The 19,572-nt window shown below is 55.6% G+C and overlaps 1 protein-coding gene across 1 annotated transcript; it reads right to left on the bottom strand.

Moving 5' to 3' along the window:
* NBL1 (NBL1, DAN family BMP antagonist) lies at positions 1 to 13,237 on the bottom strand. Its single transcript, XM_032759143.2, has 4 exons — positions 13,027 to 13,237; positions 2,241 to 2,429; positions 2,006 to 2,117; positions 1 to 727 (listed from the first exon to the last, which is right to left on the bottom strand). The coding sequence occupies exons 2-4, from the start codon at positions 2,408 to 2,410 to the stop codon at positions 464 to 466; spliced, it is 546 nt and encodes a 181-aa protein (XP_032615034.1). The 5' UTR covers positions 2,411 to 2,429; positions 13,027 to 13,237; the 3' UTR covers positions 1 to 463.
* Positions 13,238 to 19,572: the final 6,335 nt, after the last annotated feature.

Below are 19,572 nucleotides of genomic sequence, written 5' to 3'. Positions count from 1 at the left end.
GTGGTCTTTCTAGCTCAGCCCTCCCTCAAGCCTGAGGCTGGCAAGATGCTCACCCTAAGCCCGGGACCTCAGCAGTACCATCTGCACCCCCAGGGACCTTAGCCCGATTGATGCCATCTTGGATGGCCTCCCCCCGCACTCAATGGCTCAGCCAACTTTCTCCCCCTCCCACAGGCACATCTCTAGAAGCCAGACAGGAAGAGACCACCACCCCCCCTCCAAAAAAAGAGCCCTGAAGACCTCTGCTTCCTCCCCCCGCTCTTGAATATATTAAATTGTGCAGCTTGGCTCCAACCCCTCCCCTTCAGATCTCCATGGCAACCGGGCAGCATTCCAAGTCCGAGTCTGAAGCCAAGTCCATCCAGTGCCAAAGGGGGGCTTCAGCCTCTCCCCTGACTCTTCCCCAGAGAGTGAGACCCAACATTCCACAGGGGGATGAGAGGGGAGGAAGAGTCGGTGGGCCTCAGTCCTCAGCCCCCTCTTCCTCCGTGTGGGGGGCCCCAGGGGGGTCCTCGGGCTCAGGGGTCTGCCCGCCAGGGTGGGGGTGGGGATGGGGGTGAGGGTGGGTGCCGGGCTGGGATCCCGGCCCATCCTCGCCCTGCACATAGACGCTCAGCCCCTCGTGACTAGGCTCCTTGCCGCAGGCCTGGCAGCTACAGTGCAGGATCTTCTCCACCAGCTTGTCCACCCTGGGCACCTCCTCGTGGCCTGGGCACTCCAGCGTCACCTGCAGAGGGCAAGAGAGAAGCGGAGGCATGTTCCCAAAGGCCTGGAGCAGGCAAGGAAGCCCCTAGGGTAATACTTCCTCATGGGATCAAGAATCCCAGAGCCCACCTGTGATGCCCAGTTAGCGCTGGGGTCCCATGGGGAGGGGAAAATTGAACCCCTGCACAAGCCACCAGAGCTGTCTCCTCACATCCAGTCCTGCCACCTTCTCACCCATTCCCCACCAGCAGCCACCAGTGTGGCCTGCCCCTGCTAAAATCGCCCCCACCGCCGCCATCCCCCTGCACTTGGAGACAAACCCTGACCCCTCACTAAGGCCACCCAGGACCTTCAGGTGCTGCCGGCTGCCTGGCCTCCCTACCCCTGACCCTGCATCACTCATACCAGTCCTGTGCTTGGACTCTGCCTCAGGGACTCTGCACATGCTGTTCCCTTTGCCTGGAAGGTTCCCCAACCGCCCCCACCACTAACTACCACGTGCCCTAAACTGTGCCTTTGGGTCTGAGCTTAGACTTCACTTCCTCAAAAGAGCCCCGCCCCAAAGCCCAGCCCAGCTGAGGCTCACTCTGCAGGAACTCCATCTACCTCTTACTCTGCCCCTAACATCGCCCATCTAAGTACCTTCTTTCCTTCTCCCTCCCTTCCTCTCTTCCTCCCTCCCTCCCACAGAGCGCCTACCCTGTGCCAGCTCTGGGGACACAAAGACACATTTCCCTCAAGGAAATCAGAGTCTAGTGGGGGAAACAGACCTGTCAAAATCACCCGGATACAGGTGGAAGGCTGCAGGTGTGAGAGGCGCTTGAAGCAGAGGCACACCGTGCTCTGAGAGCCAACGGTACCCGGGTGTGCCCCAGTCAGGGGGCCTGGAAAGGGGCCCTGAGGAAACGCTGCTTGGGCCAAGGGCAGAAGAATGAATAGAAGTGAACTAGAGAAGGGGGACGGAGGTGGTGTTCCAAGCAAGGAAAAGAACAGGTGCAAGGGCCCTGGGTAGGAGTGAACAGAGGAGGTGCGAGGCACTGAAAGGAGGCGGCTGTGTTAAGCGTCAAGCTAGTAAGGAGGGCAGGTAGCAGGAGGAGCCTGGAAAGGCCACTGAGCCAGGCCAGGCCAGGTTCTCGGGACAGGGCAAAGATTTCCCCAGCACAAGCCCTTCACCCTACACACAGTGGGGCCTTGCTAAGGCCCTGTGGCCATCTGCTGGAATACAGCAGCCTGGGGAGAAAGGCCAAGGCCGGGGCAGGCTCCAGGCAGAGACTGGGTGGGACAGGCAGGCAGTACTCACAATCTCCCACATGGACTGGGCTGGCATGCAGGAGTCACAGTGAACCAGGGACTCTGTGGACTGCGGGAAGGTGTTGGGGACGCTGTAGCTGAAGCACTGTCCTAGGCACGCCCTGTGGGAGGAGAGGTCACCATGCCCATGTCACTGTTGGGGAGGCAGGGATGGGCAGCCCTGGTCCTCTTCCTCCCTCCTTGGGCCCCTGTCCGCATCCCCCCACCCACCCCTTGGGTCCCACCTGTTCTGGATGGACTTGGCCTCACAGCCGCTGTGGCCCACGATCTGGGTGATGTTCTTGGCTTCGCACCAGGCACTCTTATCTGGGAACAGTGCCAGCTTGTTGATGGGCGGTGGGGCAGCCAGTAGCATGGCAGGGAGGACAGCCCCCACCAGGACCCGAAGCATCATGCCCGTGGCCTCCAGAGCCCTAGAACGGAGCACAGGTGCCAGGTGAGGCACAGCAAGGTGCAGGAGGCCGGGCAGTGGTGTTACAGCATGAGCTCTGGCATCCGACTCCTTGGCGCAACCCCAGCTCTCCCACTTACTAATCAAGTGCAACTTTGGACAAGTTATTTCTCCCCTCTGAATCTCACAATTGGAGCTGGGAGTAGTACCTACATCAGATAGGTATCTGGAAGTTCAGATGAGATATTAAATGAGCCTAGCAGATAATACACATTCCATATTTGTTGGTTGGTTTTACAACTTCCTATGTTGCCTTGAGCAAGTTACTTTTTATCTCGGTGCCTCGGTTTCTTCATCTAAAAAGGGGAGATGGTGCCACTGCCTGGCGCAGGATTGCAATTATGAAGTGTTCAAGCACATGTCAAGTGCTGAACAATTACTACCTCCTTTCTCCCTTTGATGCTGTGAGTCATCCAGGAAAATACACAAAAAGTTGTCCACACAACCCTCGAGGGGCTGGCCACACACCACGTCTCCTGGAAAGCCACTGCAACCGTTGTCAGGATTCCAATGTTTGAAAAGTTAGCCTTAACCTTCACGTTGCTGTGATTTCTTTTTGGTTTTCTTTTTTGAGAAAAGATCTCACTCGGTCACCCAGGCTGGAGTGCAGTGGCATGATCACGGCTCACTGCAGCCTCGACTTCCCTGGGCTCAGGTGATCCTCCCACCTCAGTCTCCCGAGTTGCTGGGACTACAGGCGTCGGCCACCATACCTGGCTAATTTCTGTAAAGACCAGGTTTCGCCGTGTTGCCCAGGCGGGTCTCAAACTCCTGGGGCTCAAGCGATCTACCTGCTTCAGCCTTCCAAAGTGCTGGGATTACAGGCGTGAGCCACCGCACCTGCCCTGCAGTGAATTCCTGGGCCACCTTGGCTGGCCAGACCTCAGGCAAAAAAACTGACCCTGAACCAGACAGTATTGCTTTCTAAGATGCCTCAACACAAACTCGAATCCACGAGGGCTCTACACAGATCACTGCCCCCAGCCCCATTGTAACACGTGAGTCAAGCGGGAGCCAATCAAAGCTAAGCACTTGGCCATTTGCAAATTCCCCTGCTATACGACGGAGCAAGATACTAAAACTATACCAGGATCTGCCAAAAGGTGGCGCTGCAGGGCAGTCTGTGTCAAAGGATTCCGCTTGCAGGAGACTCGCCCCAGGTAAGTTTCACCCATGCCCCCCAATGCAAAAAGCACAGGGGAAGGAGGCTTCAGAGAGATTCAGAGATGAGGGCAGTGCCTTCTTCAAGGAGGCCCCCAAACCCTCGGAGGACGGCACAGCGGAGAAAGGGCATGGGTCCACGTGTGCTGGGTGATGGGGACGCTCAGGCCTGTTTCCCCACCACCTGTAAAATGAGTGCACTGAGCCAGGCCAGTGGTTCCCAAACCTGACGAATGATCAGAATTCCCTAGGAATTTGTGGAGTAAAAGTTCTAGGGTGGGTAGGAGTCTGCGTTTTGATCAGGCTCCCTAGGCAGCGGTGTGCTCAGTCGGGGATTCTTTACCTTGGGACAGTCCCTAGAGGGGCCTGGGTGAGGCTAAGTCAGGAGGAAGAGGGGACAGGTCCTGGTCCCAGTGGCCCCACAGGAGCCCAGCACCAGGAGTCAGGTGGCTTGAGACTGGGCATCCCATTTAGGACAATCCTACCATGGCCATGGAGATGGCAGAACCAGGTTTTTTTTTTTTTTTTTTTTTTTTTGAGACGGAGTCTCGTTCTGTCACCCAGGCTGGAGTGCAGTGGCGCGATCTCGGCTCGCTGCAAGCTCCGCCTCCCGGGTTCACGCCATTCTCCTGCCTCAGCCTCCCAAGTAGCTGGAACTACAGGCACCCACCACCATGCCCCGCTAATTTTTTGTATTTTTAGTAAAGACAGGGTTTCACCATGTTAGCCAGGATGGTCTCGAACTCCTGACCTCGTGATCCACCTGCCTCGACCTCCCAAAGTGCTGGGATTACAGGTGTGAGCCACTGCACCTGGCCTTACTGATCTATTTTTTTGAGACAGACAGAGTCTCGCTCTGTCCCCCAGGCTGAAGTGTCGTGGCATGATCTCGGCTCACTGCAACCTCCACCTCCCGGGTTCAAGTGATTCTCCTGCCTCAGCCTCCAGAGTAGCTGGAATTACAGGCATTCACTACCACACCTGGCTGATTTTTGTATTTTTAGTAGAAATGGGGTTTCACCATGTTGGCCAGGCTGGTCTCGAACTCCTGACCTCAAGTGATCTGCCCACCTCGGCCTCCCAAAGTGCTGGGATTACAGGTGTGAGCCACTGCGCCCAGCCCAGAGCCAAGTACTTTATAAAGTGTCTGGGGAGCAAGGGTCTAGAGGTAGGCTGGCTGAGTGGGGCTCCTGCAGGGCTGTGACCCCCTCCAGGCACTCCGCTCCCCATCCAGCAAGTTCCCCCAGCTCCTGCCCCTCTCCTGCAGGTCTCCATCTCAGGAGACCCCAATGCCGGGATAAGCCCCACTCCCAGCCCACTGGGGAGGAAAGGCAGCTGGAAGTGAGGTCGGACAGGCTGCTCACCGCCCCCCCCCGGCCTCCCAAATGAGTTCCTGTCACGATCCAGGCCCTCACCCACGCATTTCCGGTCTCGCTGACAAAGCCCACGTTTCCAGTACAACCACATCCTAACAAAATAGAATGGATTCCTCCCTAACTGGCAACCCAATGAATTTTTCAACAAGCCTGGCATGCAGGAGGCTTCCTCACTCCTGAGTCAGGGTCTGCCCACAGCACACCTGAAGGGTCCTGGAGGTCCATTTAAGGCCAGGGCTCCTGGGGCTGGACTGGCCCCCTAGACCCTTAGGAGAGGCCCAGGGACTCTTGCCCTCCTCTATCTGACCCCATCTTACCTCCTCAGGAACAATAGGTCACAGGGGGCCAGGCAGGTGACTGGGGCAGGAAGTGATGTGGATTTGGAATTGAGACTGGGGTTGTAATGAAAGTAGCCTGGGCCAGGCATGGTGGCTCACACCTGTAATTCCAGCACTTTGGGAGGCCAAAGCGGGAGGACCGCTTGAGCTCAGGAGTTCAAGACTAGCCTGGGAAGCAAAGTGAGACTTGGTCTCTAAACAAAATACAATAAAATAATTTTTCTATTATCACATTGTGATAACACATTTTTTATTATCACATTATGCATTGTGATGTGCACCTGTGGTCCAGCTACGTGGGAAGCTGAGGCGGGAGGATGGCTTGAGACCAGGAGCTCGAGGCTGCAGTGAGCCATGACTGCGTCCCTGCACTCTAGACTGGGTGACAGAGCAAGAACCTGTCGACAAGGAAAGGGAAAAAAAGGACAGGAAAGGAAAGAGGGAGGGAGGCAGGGAGGGAGGGACAGAGGGAGGGAGGGAGGCTGGGGTGAGCACTTGAGTTGGAATTAGGAGAGGTCACAACTGAGGCTGTGGGTCAGGACCAGGCTGAAGCCGTGTTGAGACCGGGCTTGAGGCTAATGGAGGCTTACTGGGAAATGGGGTAATGGTGACTTTTTGGAGGAGGTTGCAGGCCCAGAGATCAGGAACTGGTTATCAGGGTGAGGCTGGGGCAGGGGTTAGGAGAAATGAGACGAACTGAGGCAGAAGGCCCCCTCCTTACCTTCCACCCTTTCCAGTACACAGCTGAGGTCATCACAGGGCCAGCTGTACCCACAGAGGGGTGCTATAACCCAACCCACTAGGCCCTGGCAGGCTCTCCGCAGGGTGCTGGGGCCTCAGCCTCCCCGGGCCAGCAGTGTGGAGCTCCAGCATTTTCCCTGGGCTCCCCCTGGAAGCGTGGACCCTGGAGTCCCCAGTGTTTGAACTGCAGCCCCTCCCCTTAGGAGCTGTGTGACTCCCAGAAATAAGTTCACTCCTCAGAAACTGCCCTTCTCAACCCTAACATGGGGAGCATTGCGCCTTCCCTGGAGAAGAACTGGGAGGAGTAAATGAAGGTACTCAGCACCTAGGAGGCACCCACTAAGGTCAGCTGTCTTCCCCCCAGGGGATCATGGGAAAGGCTGGGCCAGCATCAGAGCCAAGGCTGGGCTGGAACAGGAGGCAGCGAAGATGCCAGATGAAGTCTCTCCCACATACGGCTGTCATCCAGACACACCTGCCTCCGCCGGCCCTCCTGCCCAGCCCCGAAGAGCCCAGGCTGCCCCCACCGGTAGGGTGGGCTCTTGGCTAGCAAGTTTTCTTTTTTTGTTGGTTTATGCTTTTTTGTTTTTTCAAGCAGCAACTCATCTATTTTTTTTTTTAAGCAGCGATCGTACTTTCCTTCTTGAGCCTTGAGAGCCTCACCCAGATTCTCAACCCTTCTTCCCGCCCTGAAGGTCACACAGCAAGTCATGGGACTCCCCAAAAGCGAGGGCGGGAAGGAAAGTTGGAGATCTCCCAGGCCAAGTCTCCCCGCTCTGCGAGGGGCTGTCCCAAGGCCCCCAGCAAGTCCTGCAAAGCAAGGCTCTGCCCTGGGCCATTCAGGGCCCTGCAGTTCCACACTCACTCACTCACTTCTAGGAGGGTGGGGAGAAAGGCAAGGGTGAGGGCAGGGAGCTGGGGGCACAGACCCTATGCCCACTCAGACATTCCCCTGAGGGGAGGTCCAGGGACATGGGTAAATAGGGGGCAGTTGTTTTGAGTTGACGCAGTCAGAGATGGTTCTCAGGAGGGAAGCAGAGGTTCTGAATTCTGAACTAAATATAAAAGCGCAATTATAGTCATGCGTCACTTAGCCATGGGGATGCACTCTGAGAAATGTGCCATTAGGTGATTTTGTTGCTCTGTGAATATCATAGAGTGAACTCAAACCTGAATAGTCTAGTCTGTTACAAACCTAGGCTATATGGCATAGCCCATTGCTCCTAGGCTACAAATCTGGACCACATCTGACTGTACTAAATACTGTAGGCCACTGTAACACACACGGAGGCTGAGGGAGGAGAACGGCGTGAACCCGGGAGGCGGAGTTTGCAGTGAGCCGAGATCACGCCACTGCACTCCAGCCTGGGCGACAGAGCGAGACTCTGTCTCAAAAAAAAAAAAAAAAAGAAAGAAAGACAGAAAAAAGAAAAAAAGAAAAGAAAACGTATAGTAAGCTAAGCATGGTGGCTCACACCTATAATCCCAGCACTTTGGGAGGCCAAGGTGAGAGAATTGCTTGAGCTCAGGAATTCAAGACCAGCCTGGGCAACATAAGACGATCCCATCTCTACAAAAATTTAAAAACTAGCCAGGCATGGTGGTGCATGCCTGTGGTCCCAGCTACTTGGGAAGCTGAGGTGAGAGGATCACTCAGGCCTGGGAGGTTGAGGCTGCAGTGAGCCAGGATCGTGCCACTACACAATCATGAAAGAAAGAAAAGGTGTAGTAAAAATACGGTATTATAATCTTATAAAAGGCCAGGCGCAGTGGCTTACGCCTGTAATCCCAGCATTTTGGGAGGTCGAGGTGGGCAGATCACTTGAGGTCAGGAGTTCGAGACCAGCCTGGCCAACATGGCGAAACCCTGTCTCTACTAAAAATACAAAAACTAGCCGGGTGTGGTGGCACATGCCTGTAGTCCCAGCTACTCAGGAGGCTGAGGCAGGAGACTCCCTTGAACCCGGGAGGCAGAGGTTGCAGTGAGCCAAGATTGCACCACTGCACTCCAGCCTGGGGGACAGAGCGAGACTCCATCTCAAAATAGTAATAATAATAATTTTATGGCAGCACCATTGTGTACGTGATTCATCATTATGTGGTGTGTGACTGGATATTAATTTATTCTGTCCTACAATAACTGCCTGATCCTATTCTTTCCCCCATTTTTAGATGAAGAAACTGAGGCACACAGAGGCTAAGAAATCTGCTTGGGCTTACACTGTTAGTAAACAGGAGAACTGGGATTTGAACCTGGACGGTAGCAGGTTAACCCCCGGCTACCCTTGCAGGTGAAAAGGTTCACCGAAGAGAAAGAAGCAAGAAACGATGGAATCTGCAGTCAGGATGAGGCCTGGAGCTCCCACCATTGCCCCAGCTGACTGTGCCTCCCATTCCTGTTAGCAGCCTAGCGTTCAGCCACTGCCTGGACTGGAAGCTTGGGGGCTCCACAGACCAGAGTTCAAATCCCATTCCTGACTCCCTAGCCAACTGTCTTGTGGCCATGGCTGACCCTGGCTCTTGGAGCCCTGGTAAAGGTATGTGTGACACGATCCTTCCTCACGGGGGCGCGGTGAGGCTTTAAAGGAGGTGTCCTTAGCACAGGTGAGTGTCTTCCCAACCCCACCCACCCACCACTCCCAAATCCAAGCCCTTCACTTCCTGAGCGGCCCCCTGCCAATGCCTGGTACATTCTGAGCTGCCGCCCCCACAGAAAGGAAATTCCCCGGGAGGTGACAACAGCAGACCCATTTTGGCACTGTGGAAACTGAGGCGCAGGTCAAGGAAGTGACCCACCCATAGCTCCCACTCCGGGGAAGAGGGCAGGGAACAAACACAGCAGCCCTGCCCTGGTTGCTTTCCTGGAAGTCTTGGTCCAGAGGGTCCCCCAGGAAGGCCAGCTTCGGGGTCAGGCCTGTGAAGCCTCTTTCCTGAGATGCCTGCCAAAACTGAGACGCCAGGGCCTGGCCCTCCTCGCGTGACCCCCCAGGTATGAGGCATGGCCTGGGCACCTGAATGCGCTCCCCACGGGACTCCGAGGCCCAGCCAGGCCAGGAGCAACAGGCTCCCAGCCCCCAAGAAAGGGGCTTCGATTAACAGCACTGCTGCTGAGGCCCCCCAGCCCCACTGCCTGGATTCCAGTACCTGGAAAGGCATCCTAAACGCACCCTAAATACATGGGAGTGGCCTAGATTTCAAGGAACACTTACCTCTTCCTGACTCCTGCCCACCACAAAACCCTTTGGAGAGTGGATCGGCTTTGGTATAACAAGTGAACCATCCTCCCCAATTCCTCTTCTGGGTTAAGTCTGAATAGTCAAGGTCACTCAAGGCCAGATATACCAGGATTTTCAAGGTAGAGTGTATCCATTCACCCCAGACCCACACACACACAAAAGCAGGCATACCCCAAACCATCTGCGCCACCTATGAACACAGAACACACAGACGCATATTTAAGCATGCCTATATATGCACAAGAAAATGCACATCCGCACAAGCACACACACACACACACACACACACACACACACACACACCAGACCTTTCCTGTTACCGGTTCCAGCAACCACTCAGTGCAGAGCCGTGGAGGGCAGGGCTGACGAATCCTCAGTGGAAAGGCAGGGCTCTCCCTCCCCATCTTCACCTCCTGCTTCCAGAACCTCCTCTGGGAACCTCCCCACACTTGGCCCCAGCTGATGGGGATGGACGATTCTACCTGTGGGCTCAGCATGCAGATGACACCACAGTCCGCATGCACAACGAGCACGCAGCGTTTGTGGCTGGTGGCTTTCAAACCAGATGCTCCCCCTCCCCTGCCTCTCCCACCTTTCCTCTCCCCCCACACTCACTAAGGGAAGGGTCTGGCTCTCCTCCTCCATTCTCCACAATTAGGACAGACTGGGGTTCAAATCTTAGCTCAGCCATTCTAATCTTTCTATCTTTATGTTTTTATTTGTAACAGGCTCTCACTCTGTTACCCAGGCTGGAGTGCGGTGGCACAATCACAGCTCACGGCAGCCTCAAACTCTGGGGCTCAAGTGATCCTCCCACCTCAACCTCCCGAATAGCTGGTACTACAGGCATACACCACCATGCCCAGCTAATTTTTTGTATTTTTTGGAGAGACAAGGTCTCCCTTTGTTGACCAGGCTGGTCTTGAACTCCCACTTCAGCCTCCCAAAGCGCTAGGATCACTTGGCCCCATTTTAATCTTTCTGTACCTCAGTTTCCTCATCTGCAAAATGGGGACGGTGCTAATATCCAGCTCACAGGACAGCTGTGAGAATTAAACTGAAGAATACATGGAAACCTCTGGAGAGATCGCCCATCATAGTTAATTCCTCAGTCCATGTCACTTTAAGTGCTAGCTTGGGCCTCTTATCCTCCCTGGCCTCTGCCTGCTCCCCTCTGCCCCTCACCCCCACAGGATCCTTGGCAGGTCCTGAGGCTGTTTCAGTCTGGGCTGCATCTGCCCCAGTGAAACTGGATTTAGGGAAAACCTTGAGGTGAAACTCAAGCAAGTGGGATGACAGCTGGGAATGGATTTTAGAAACTGTCAAGGGCCGCCCAACATGATTCCCTGCCAAGGTGGGCAACTGGGAGGAAGATCCCACTCAGACTCTTAAGACAGGGTCGTGGAGACACTAGCCTCCTCCAGAATTCAAATTCAAGAAAACAGACTGTGCCCCGCTGCCAGGCTGAGCATGCTGCTGGGCGCAGAGGGTGTGGAGGGCGGCTGGGCTGCAGCCCTAGGCTTGGGGCTTGACAAGGGCGGGGCGATCGCTCCAGGTCTTGGAATGAGCACAGGGACTTCCTTGAATGGTGCAACTGAAATTATTGCTCTGTGAAGGGGCAAAGCAGTGTCAGGCCTGGGGCTCCCTGCTCACCCAGGTCAGGCCCTGGATCTGGTCAGCCCGACCGGGTTTCCTGGGCTCACCCTGGGGTTTGAGGATGAGTTCTCGCCAAAGCTCATATATTGGCTCTCTGTGTGCCTGGAGTCAGGAGAGTCTAATGGTTACAGCTCGAGCCACTGACCATTTGCTTCCCCTCCCTAAGCTTCACATTTGCAACCTGTAAAATGGGCAGCCTGGCCTGGGAACATCCATTTCAGCAGATCCCCCAGGGAGGAGCCTGGCTCCAGCATACTGCTTAAGGCCACTGTGATTCCACGACCCCAGTCTCATGGCAGGATGGCTTTTCCTTCCTTCATTCAGCACTGGGGAGAGCATGAGTCAACTGTCCAGGGGGCAGACACACAGGGCCGACCCCGTGCCACCCAGGCCTGCCTGCACCTTCCAGCCCTGGCCACCTCTGTGCCAGCCCCCCAACCCAGGCCACGGCCCTCCTTACTGCAGACCCTCCTGCCCGCAAACCAAAAACAGTCTCCAAAACAAATCCATGCTAATGAGCTGCTGCAGGGCTGGGCTGCACATCTGCTCAGCAGAAGTTCCACTGCAGACCTCACCAACAACCCTGCCCGCTCCAGCAGCCTCCGACCCTTGGGGTTGTGGGTGGGGGGAAGCAGCTAAACTCAGCCTGAAATTTCACTTTAAAATAATGAGGCCATATCCCTGGCCGATGCAGAACACCTACTCCCCTGTCCACCCCTCCAAAACACAGGCCCGGGAGAGAGGTCCAGCTTGCAGGGGTGGGTGGAGAGGGGTGGGGGTCACCCAGGAAACGCTGCAGCCTCGCCTTTTCTTTGGCCCCAACTCAAGCAAACCACGCCCAAGCAGTCCCAGCATCTGGGGGAGTCTAGGGAGGCCCCATTCCGCAGTAACAAAGGGTGAGGGGCTCCTTGTTGACAAATTGCTTCCCCGCCAGTGCTCGCTCTTTGGCCTCCAGACCTGACCTCTGTTTTCCTAGGGTGCCCCTAGTTACAGGCTGGTGGCGTCCAGCTTGGGGAGCGAGGGCCTCCGAAAGCCCGGAACTGTGGCCTTCTCCCTTGATGCCCGCCAACCCCCGGCCACGCCAAGGCAGGCGGCTGCCCCCTTTGCCGCCGCTTGTAAACGATCAGAATTGCCCCGCCCTGGAAGCGGGCCGGGCAGGTGGCCCGCAGCAGGGCCTGTCGTCCAGCCGGCATCGCGGGGGTGGAATTCTTAAGAAAACTGAGCCCCCGGAAAGGCTGGCTCTCCCTGCCCCAGACTCAATTCCAGGGAGATGACCCGGGCCAGGCCTCGGGGCCGGCGGGAGGCAGGGGGAGGGTTTGGCGCACCCGGTCCAGGAAACTATTCGTGAACCCCGCTGGGGGAAGGCGAGCCTCCGACAGTGGGGGGATTGTCTGGATCGGAGGGCGGGGGGTCAGGGAGACGCGCAGACACAGGGCGAGACCCCCACAGAGGGCAGCGCAGAGACAGAGAGAGGGAGAGAAAAGCCAGAGGCAGAGACACAAACGCGGGCAGCCGAACACGGAGGCAGGCGGGGAACGGAAAGAGACGGGCAGGCGCGGGGAAAGTGAGCGGCGGAAACGGAGCGACGAAGAGACAGACACACGGACGTGGGGACCGAAGCAGAGGGGGCCGCGGGAGGCGGAAACGTCCAGAGCCGAGAGGCGCGGCGCGGCGCGGCGAGGCCCGGGCACGGCCGGGGGACATGCGAGCCCGGCCCGCCCGGCCACGCATCTCCCTCCCTCGCTCCGTCTCTCTCCCGGCCGCGGAAACTCCGATCGAGAAACGGAACCCCGGGGCGAGTCTGGGGACGTGCTCCGGACGCGGCGGTGCCCCCCGGCCACCCCGTGCCGCGCCCACGTCCCCAACGCCGGCGTCCGGAGGCGCCCGCCAGGTCCCCCAGGGCTCCTGAGCTCGGCGGCGGCGCCTCCACCCGGTGCCCGCGGCCGCCGGACGCGCCGGGGGACGCAGCTCCGGGCTGGGGGCGCGGCACTGCCCCCGCGGCCGAAGCCTCTGGAAGCCGGGCGCCCGCGTGCCGGCCCGGGCGGACTTACCGCGCGCGCCCGCCGGGTCCTGCGGAGCTGGGTGCGGGGGTCGCGGGCCCGGGCGCCCCAGGAGGCTCGGCGAGGCAGCCGGCAGGGCTGGGGGCGGCCCCGCGACGCTCGGCTGGGCTGCGCTGCGCGCTGTCTGCGGCCCCGGGCGGGCGCGCGGCGCGGGGGAGCGGCTCCGACGTCAGGGTGGCTCCCTCCAAACAGGGCGCGAGGGCGGGGGCAGCGGGGAGGGCCGCGCGCAGAAAGAGCGGGCGGGCGCGCGCGGCCTCTCCCTCCGGGTGCGCAGGAGGGGGCGCCGCAGCGGCAGGGGCCCCGGGCCCTCTCCCGGCCCGCCCGCCCCGGGCTGAGCTTCGCCGCGCTCCGACGGCGTGGTGGGGCGGCCGGGACGCCTGGCCGGCGCCCGAGAGGCAGGGCAGCCCAGCCGGGCGCCCTGGCCCGTTCTAAAGCGCCCTCCCCGGGTTTCTCTGCGTTTCCACTCTCTCCGCCCGACTTTTACCGAGCCTGGGCCGTCAGGCCGTGCCAGGCCTCGGGGTGACAAAGATGGATGTGTCCTTTTTGTGGGCACCGGGCATTGCAGACTTGCCCCGAGAGTGGGGCGCCCCAGCCCGCCGCGTCCCGGCACCAGGAGTCCCCAGTTCTGCGGTGCACCCCATCCCGTCCGCTCCGGCATGCGACCCGGTTCAAGTCCGTGCTGTTGGTAGCCTGGGTCGCTCAGCCTTGCCTAGTGTTATCCTAGTGTCGCTCTCGGCCCCACGCACTTGGTTTGAGCATCCCGAAAAGCCCCAGGGACTATTAGGAACTAGAAAGCCAGCAAATGAACTCACTTCTGTGACTCCTGGGAAGAGTGGAGCTCCTGGCCCCAGCTTCCAGCCTCACCTCGGGGGTTCCTATCTAATCAGTGAGCACTTGGGTGGATTGCTGCCGTACCTTCTCTATTCTGTGTGCTTAACAACGGGGTGAGAAAATAACTTTGCTTCTGGAAAGTGGTGGCCCAGGACACTGGGACACGATTGTAGGACTTGGGGATTTTGCTTTACAGCATACTTGTGTCCATGTGTTTTACCTAGCTTGGCTGGAAACTTCCAGATAGACACAGCCCTGCTCGTCTGACTCATGAGGTTGCTGAGCATCCTGGGTGGCTCCTAGTGGCCTGCTGGGAACTCCCTGGTGTACTCCAGCCTACCAGCACCCTCCATACCCAGCCTGCATCTGTGCCTCCTAGCTGTTGCCTGCGCCCTTCCCTCTGCCCGGAATTCCCTTCCCCTCCTTTCATCGCTGGCAAATATTCTTCCAGCACCAGATTGGAAAGTCTTCCCAAGACCCTCTGGGAGCATCTCCCTCCTCCCCTGTGATCCTGGAGCACAGGATGAGAACTTCTGTTCATGTCAATTTCCCTCTAGAATAGCTGTGTACATCTCTTTCCTCCATTAGACCCTGAGGGCAGGAATCATGTGTTTATTTCAGTGTCTCCATTGCTTATGGGCAGGCCAGGTGAGATGTACAATGTATTTGGTTGAATGAAGTTATTATTATTATTATTATTGTTATTAATTTTGAGACAGAGTTTTGCTCTCGTTGCCCTGGCTGAAATGCAATGGCGTGATCTCAGCTCACTGCAACCTCTGCTTCCCGGGTTCCAGCAATTCTCAGCCTCCCGAGTAGCTGGGATTACAGACGCCCACCACCACGCCCAGCTAGTTTTTGTATTTTTAGTAGAGATGGGGTTTTGCCATGTTGCCCAGGCTGGTCTCGAACTCCTGGCCTCAAGTGATCTGCCCGCCTCGGCCTCCCAAAGTGTTGGGATTACAGGCGTGAACCACCAAGCCCAGTGAATAAAGTAATTATTATCCCCCATTGATGTAGCACAGATAGGTCTTCCCTTAATGGTAACTATGACCATTACAACAGTTCACACATATTGAGCACCTTACCATGTGCCTCATCCCATTGCAAGCTGTTGCCACTCTCACAATAAACCTATGAGGTAAGTATTGTCTCTATTTTAAAAGTGCCAGGCGCGGTGGCTCATGCTTGTAATCCCAGCACTTTGGGAGGCCAAGGCAGGAGGATCACTTGAGGTCAAGAGTTTGAGACCAGCCTGGCCAATATGGTGAAACCCTCTCTCTACTAAAAATACAAAAATCAGCCAGGTGTGGTGGCGTGCACCTGTAGTCCCAGCTACTCGGGAGGCTGAGGCAGGAGAATCACTTGAACCTAAGAGGTGGAGGTTGCAGTGAGCCAAGATCGCACCACTGCACTCCAGCCTGGGAGACAGAGTGAGGCTCCATCTCAAAAATAAATAAATAAATAAATAAAATAATAAAAGTGAAAAAAATCCCGAGGCTGGAGGATCGCTTGATCCCAGGAGTTTGAGGCCACAGTGAGCTATGATTGTGCCACTGTACTCCAGCCTGGATGACATTACAGAAGGCTAATTGTGGAACCTAATGAGCTTGTCACTCCAGCAAGGCCTTGTCTCAAAAAAAAAAAAAAAATGAGAAAAGGAATGTCAAGAGAAAGGTTAAGTAACTCGCCTAAAGTCACACAGTAAGAGCCCATGCCAGCTAATGTCTGTTGGATAACCATATATCATGTACTGCAGAAACCAGCCTCACTGCACTGTACACAGTAGACACTCAGGAAATATTTACCATTTTGCAGCCAAAGCTTACCACCGCCATCTTTCATGCAAACCCTGAGCAGGGTGGAAAGAAGTTTTACATTTTGTAAGAATCCACTCCCACATTGCAGAAAGCTAATTGTGGAGCCTGATGAGCTGGTCAGATCACACACAGAGCCAGGAGTAGAAGCCACAACTTCCAGCCAGTGCCCTTGACAGGGCAGCCCACCATCTCTCAAACACGGGGAGGTTCGAGAACAACATCAACCTCCTAATCAGGAACAAAGGGTTTGGAGTTGAGTCACCATCTGTCTGGTGATGACTGATAACTACGGGAAAGCTACAGTGTGGGAAGGGGGCCTGGGAAATAACTTGGTAGTAATATCTACCCATTTCGTGCCAGGCATTATGCTGGCCACTCTGTCTGCTTCATCTCCTCTAATCCTTACCACAGTCCCATCATTGTTCCCATTTTACAGGTGAGAAAAATCGAGGCACCAAAAAGTGTCATTACCTGCACAAGACCACATTGCTAGTGATTGACAAAGCCTGGACTTGAGCCCAGACCTGTCAACACCAAAGTCCATGCTTCCATGCCCACCACACCCTCTTTACCCTCTCTACCCTCTCGGCTGCCTCAGTGCTCCTCCCCATCAGGCTGCAGCAGGGATGCTGCACTGATGATGGGCCCCAGGGGCCCCATCGGGAAAGGCAGAACCTGTCACGTCAGAGTGTCCCAGCTCGAGCAGATGCACCTGGTTGGCAGTGGTGTTCCAGCTGCCCCTACGGGCCTGGCTGGCACAGGGCATGGGCCTGAGGCCAGAGACTCCTGGCCCTGGGCCAGCCTCTTGGGGCCGAGGTAATGTGGGGCCCAGAGCTGGGGCTCAGAGCTGAAAGCCCCTCTCCCCAGCTCATTAGCAAACATCTGGGCTGAGGAAAATGACCGACCTGGAATGTGACTGAGCTGTGGGGAGCTGCTTTCTCCCAGAGTCCGGGAATGTGAGCTCCCTCCTGCAGGGCACGGACTCAGCCCAGCTGTTTCCTCTAATCCTGTCAGTCTGGCCTCAACGGGGGTCCAAACCTCTGCACCGTCGCTGGAGAAATAGAATGAAAACAAGCAAAAGGCCTGTCTTCCCAGTCCAGCCCGCTGAACAGAGGGTTGGTACACAGTCCCTCTCATTTTACAATAAAGATGAGAGTGTTCACACCTCCAGGTTTGGAGCTGGGAGGAGCCATTCAGACTCATCAGGGGAGGCTCAGGGTTTACATTTTTGCTGCATCGCCCTCTGACTCTGTGCTAGTTGTTTCACACCTGCGCCTTGGTTTCCTTATCTGTAAGATGCAGTCAGTAGTGCTATGTACTCCATAGATTTGTTGTCTGGAGTCATTCATTTATCCAACAAATACTTATGGTGCCTGTTATGTGCCAGACATGCACAGAGGTATTGAGGACAAAACAACAGACTAGACCAATAAGGTCCCAGCCTCCAAGGAGCTTATGTTCTGCCACACCCAGGCAGATTGTGCAAGAGATAAACAGATGAGTGGATCCCACATAACCAATGTGTTCTGAAGGTTCCAGGTTCAGTTGTTTAATATTTATTTAAAAGAGCCAGGCACGATGGCTCATGCCTGCAATCCCAGCACTTTAGGAGGCCGAGGTGGGTGGATCATTTGAAGTCAGGAGTTCAAGACCAGCCTGGCCAACATGGTGAAACCCCCGTCTCTGATAAAAAGACAAAAATTAGCCTGGCGTGGTGGTATGTGCCTGTTATCCCAGCTATTTGGGAGGCTAAGGCAGGAGAATTGCTTGAACCTGGGAGGCAGAGGTTGCAGTGAACCAAGATCACGCCAGAGCACTCCAGCCTGGGTGATGGAGTGAGATTCTGTCTCGAAAAATAATCATCATAATAATATTTATTTAAAAGAAAAAAAGGAGAGGTCAGGCGTGGTGGCTCATGCCTGTAATCTCAGCACTTTGGGAGGCTGAGGCAGGTGGATCACCTGAGGTCAGGAGTTCAAGACCAGCCTGGCCAACACGGTGAAACAAAAATTAGTGGCTGGTGGCTGCCTGTACTCACTGCCTGGGAGGCAGAGGTTGCACGATCCAGATTGGGTGACAGAGTGAGACTCTGTCTCCAGAAAAAAAAAAAAAAAGAAAAAAAGGAGAAAAAGTATTATGAACGAACCAAGCCAGAGTGGGCGATGTGGTGGGGGAGGTACGAACTCACTGAGGAACCTCAGAAAACATCGCAAAGAGGTGACACTTAAGGTGAGATTATAATGAGATGGAGCCAGGATTCAAGAAGATAAATGGATGCAAAGCGCTCGGCACAGTTCCTGGAAAATAGCACGTGCTCCATAAAATGAAAGCTATTTCATGGAGGTTTCATATATATAGCTCAGGAAAGGCGCTGGAGTCAGATGCCCTGGATCAAATCCAGGATTCAGCACAAAGCTTTCTCACGTTACTCCAGTAATGCATCTCCTGAGCCTCAGTTTCCTCATCTGGAAAACAGGGATTGTAATAGGACCCATCCCCAGGATCACCCAGAATTCACTGAGAGACGTGCTGGCACAGAGCCGGCACACACTTGGCTCTCAGGAAGTGGTAGTTACTATGGTGGGTTGTTCGTTTGTCTGAGGTGGACTGTCACTCTGTCGCCCAGGTTGGAGTGCAGTGGTGCAATCTCCGCCCACTGCGACCTCCACCTCCTAGGCTCATGCGATCCTCCCACCTCAGCCTCCTGAATAGCGGGGACTGCAGGCATGTGCCACTATGCTCCGCTAATTTTTGTATTTTTAGTAGAGATGGGGTTTTACCATGTTGGCCAGGCTGGTCTCAAACTCCTGACCTCAGGCAATCTGCCCACCTCGGCCACCCAAAGTGCTGGGATTACAGGCATGAGCCACTGAGCTCGGCTATATTATCCTTTTTCATAAAGGAAAAAAGGATTTGCCCAGATCCACTCAGCAAGTCAGCAGAAGAGCCAGGACCAGAAACCGGTGTTCTGACTTTGAGCCCATCCACCTGGGCTGTGTCCTCTAGCCTCTTCCTCCCTGCTGGTGGGCTCAGGAAACCTCGGGCCCCATATTGGACTCAGAAGACTCAGAAGGAGAAGGTGGCCATGCACTGTGAGTTCCACAGTACGGAGCCTGTCCTCTCAAGGATTGCAGAGGGTCTTGGCCTGGACAGGAGAGCAGGAATGAGGCCCCAAGGACTCTATGGGTCCTTGGCCCCATGGAAAAATGTAAAATGTTCTTTGTAGGGCCAGGTACAGTGGCTCATGCCTATAATCCCAGCACTTTGGGAGGTCGAGGCAGGAGGATCACTTGAATCCAGGAGTTTGAGACCAGCCTGGACAACATAGCAAGACCCTGTCTCTAAGAAAAAAAAACAAAAAACTAAAAATTAGCCAGGTGTGGCGGCATGTGCCTGTAGTCCCAGCTATGTGGGAGGCTGAGGTTGGAGGATCTCTTGAGCTCAGGAGTTAGAGGCTGCAGTGAGCTATGATCTTACCATTGCACTCCAGCCTGGGTGACAGAGAAAGAACCTATCTCAATAAATAAATAAATAAATAAGTAAATAATAAATAAATAAATAAATAGACAAAATAAAATAAAATAATGAAATACTATTTGTAGGTAGGGTGAAAGACCAAGAATCAAGAAGGGAAATCAAGGTACTTCACTCCTCACTTGTTTTCTTCTTTCCTGTGACTCCCCACACGCTGCCGAGCTGAATTCACTGTTTCCTTCGGCTGTGGTTGTCTGACCCCACGGTAACAGACACAGCCTCCGTGTGACAGCACCGGGACGGGGCTCTCAGAAAAGGGCCTGGCGCCTGCAGGTCCTCCACAAAGCCATTGCCAGCACCCTGGCCCCCACAGTAAATATGGTGAACAAGGCTGCCATGGTGATGGGCAGCC

The sequence above is a fragment of the Hylobates moloch genome, unplaced genomic scaffold (genome assembly GCF_009828535.3).
Source record: "Hylobates moloch isolate HMO894 unplaced genomic scaffold, HMol_V3 SCAFFOLD_9, whole genome shotgun sequence".
Classification (NCBI taxonomy): domain Eukaryota; kingdom Metazoa; phylum Chordata; class Mammalia; order Primates; family Hylobatidae; genus Hylobates; species Hylobates moloch.
The sequence above is the reverse complement of the archived record's forward strand: the minus strand, read 5'-3'. Positions and strand labels throughout refer to the sequence as shown.

What these genes read in the sequence shown, in the direction of transcription:
- NBL1 (XM_032759143.2), bottom strand. Translation starts at nt 2,410, where the DNA reads ATGATGCTTCGGGTCCTGGTGGGGGCTGTCCTCCCTGCCATGCTACTG. An exon ending in GCCAAGTCCATCCAGAACAG is followed by an intron (nt 2,118 to 2,240) that starts GTGGGACCCAAG and finishes CTCCTCCCACAG; the next exon opens with GGCGTGCCTAGGACAGTGCT. An exon ending in CCCAGTCCATGTGGGAGATT is followed by an intron (nt 728 to 2,005) that starts GTGAGTACTGCC and finishes TGCCCTCTGCAG; the next exon opens with GTGACGCTGGAGTGCCCAGG.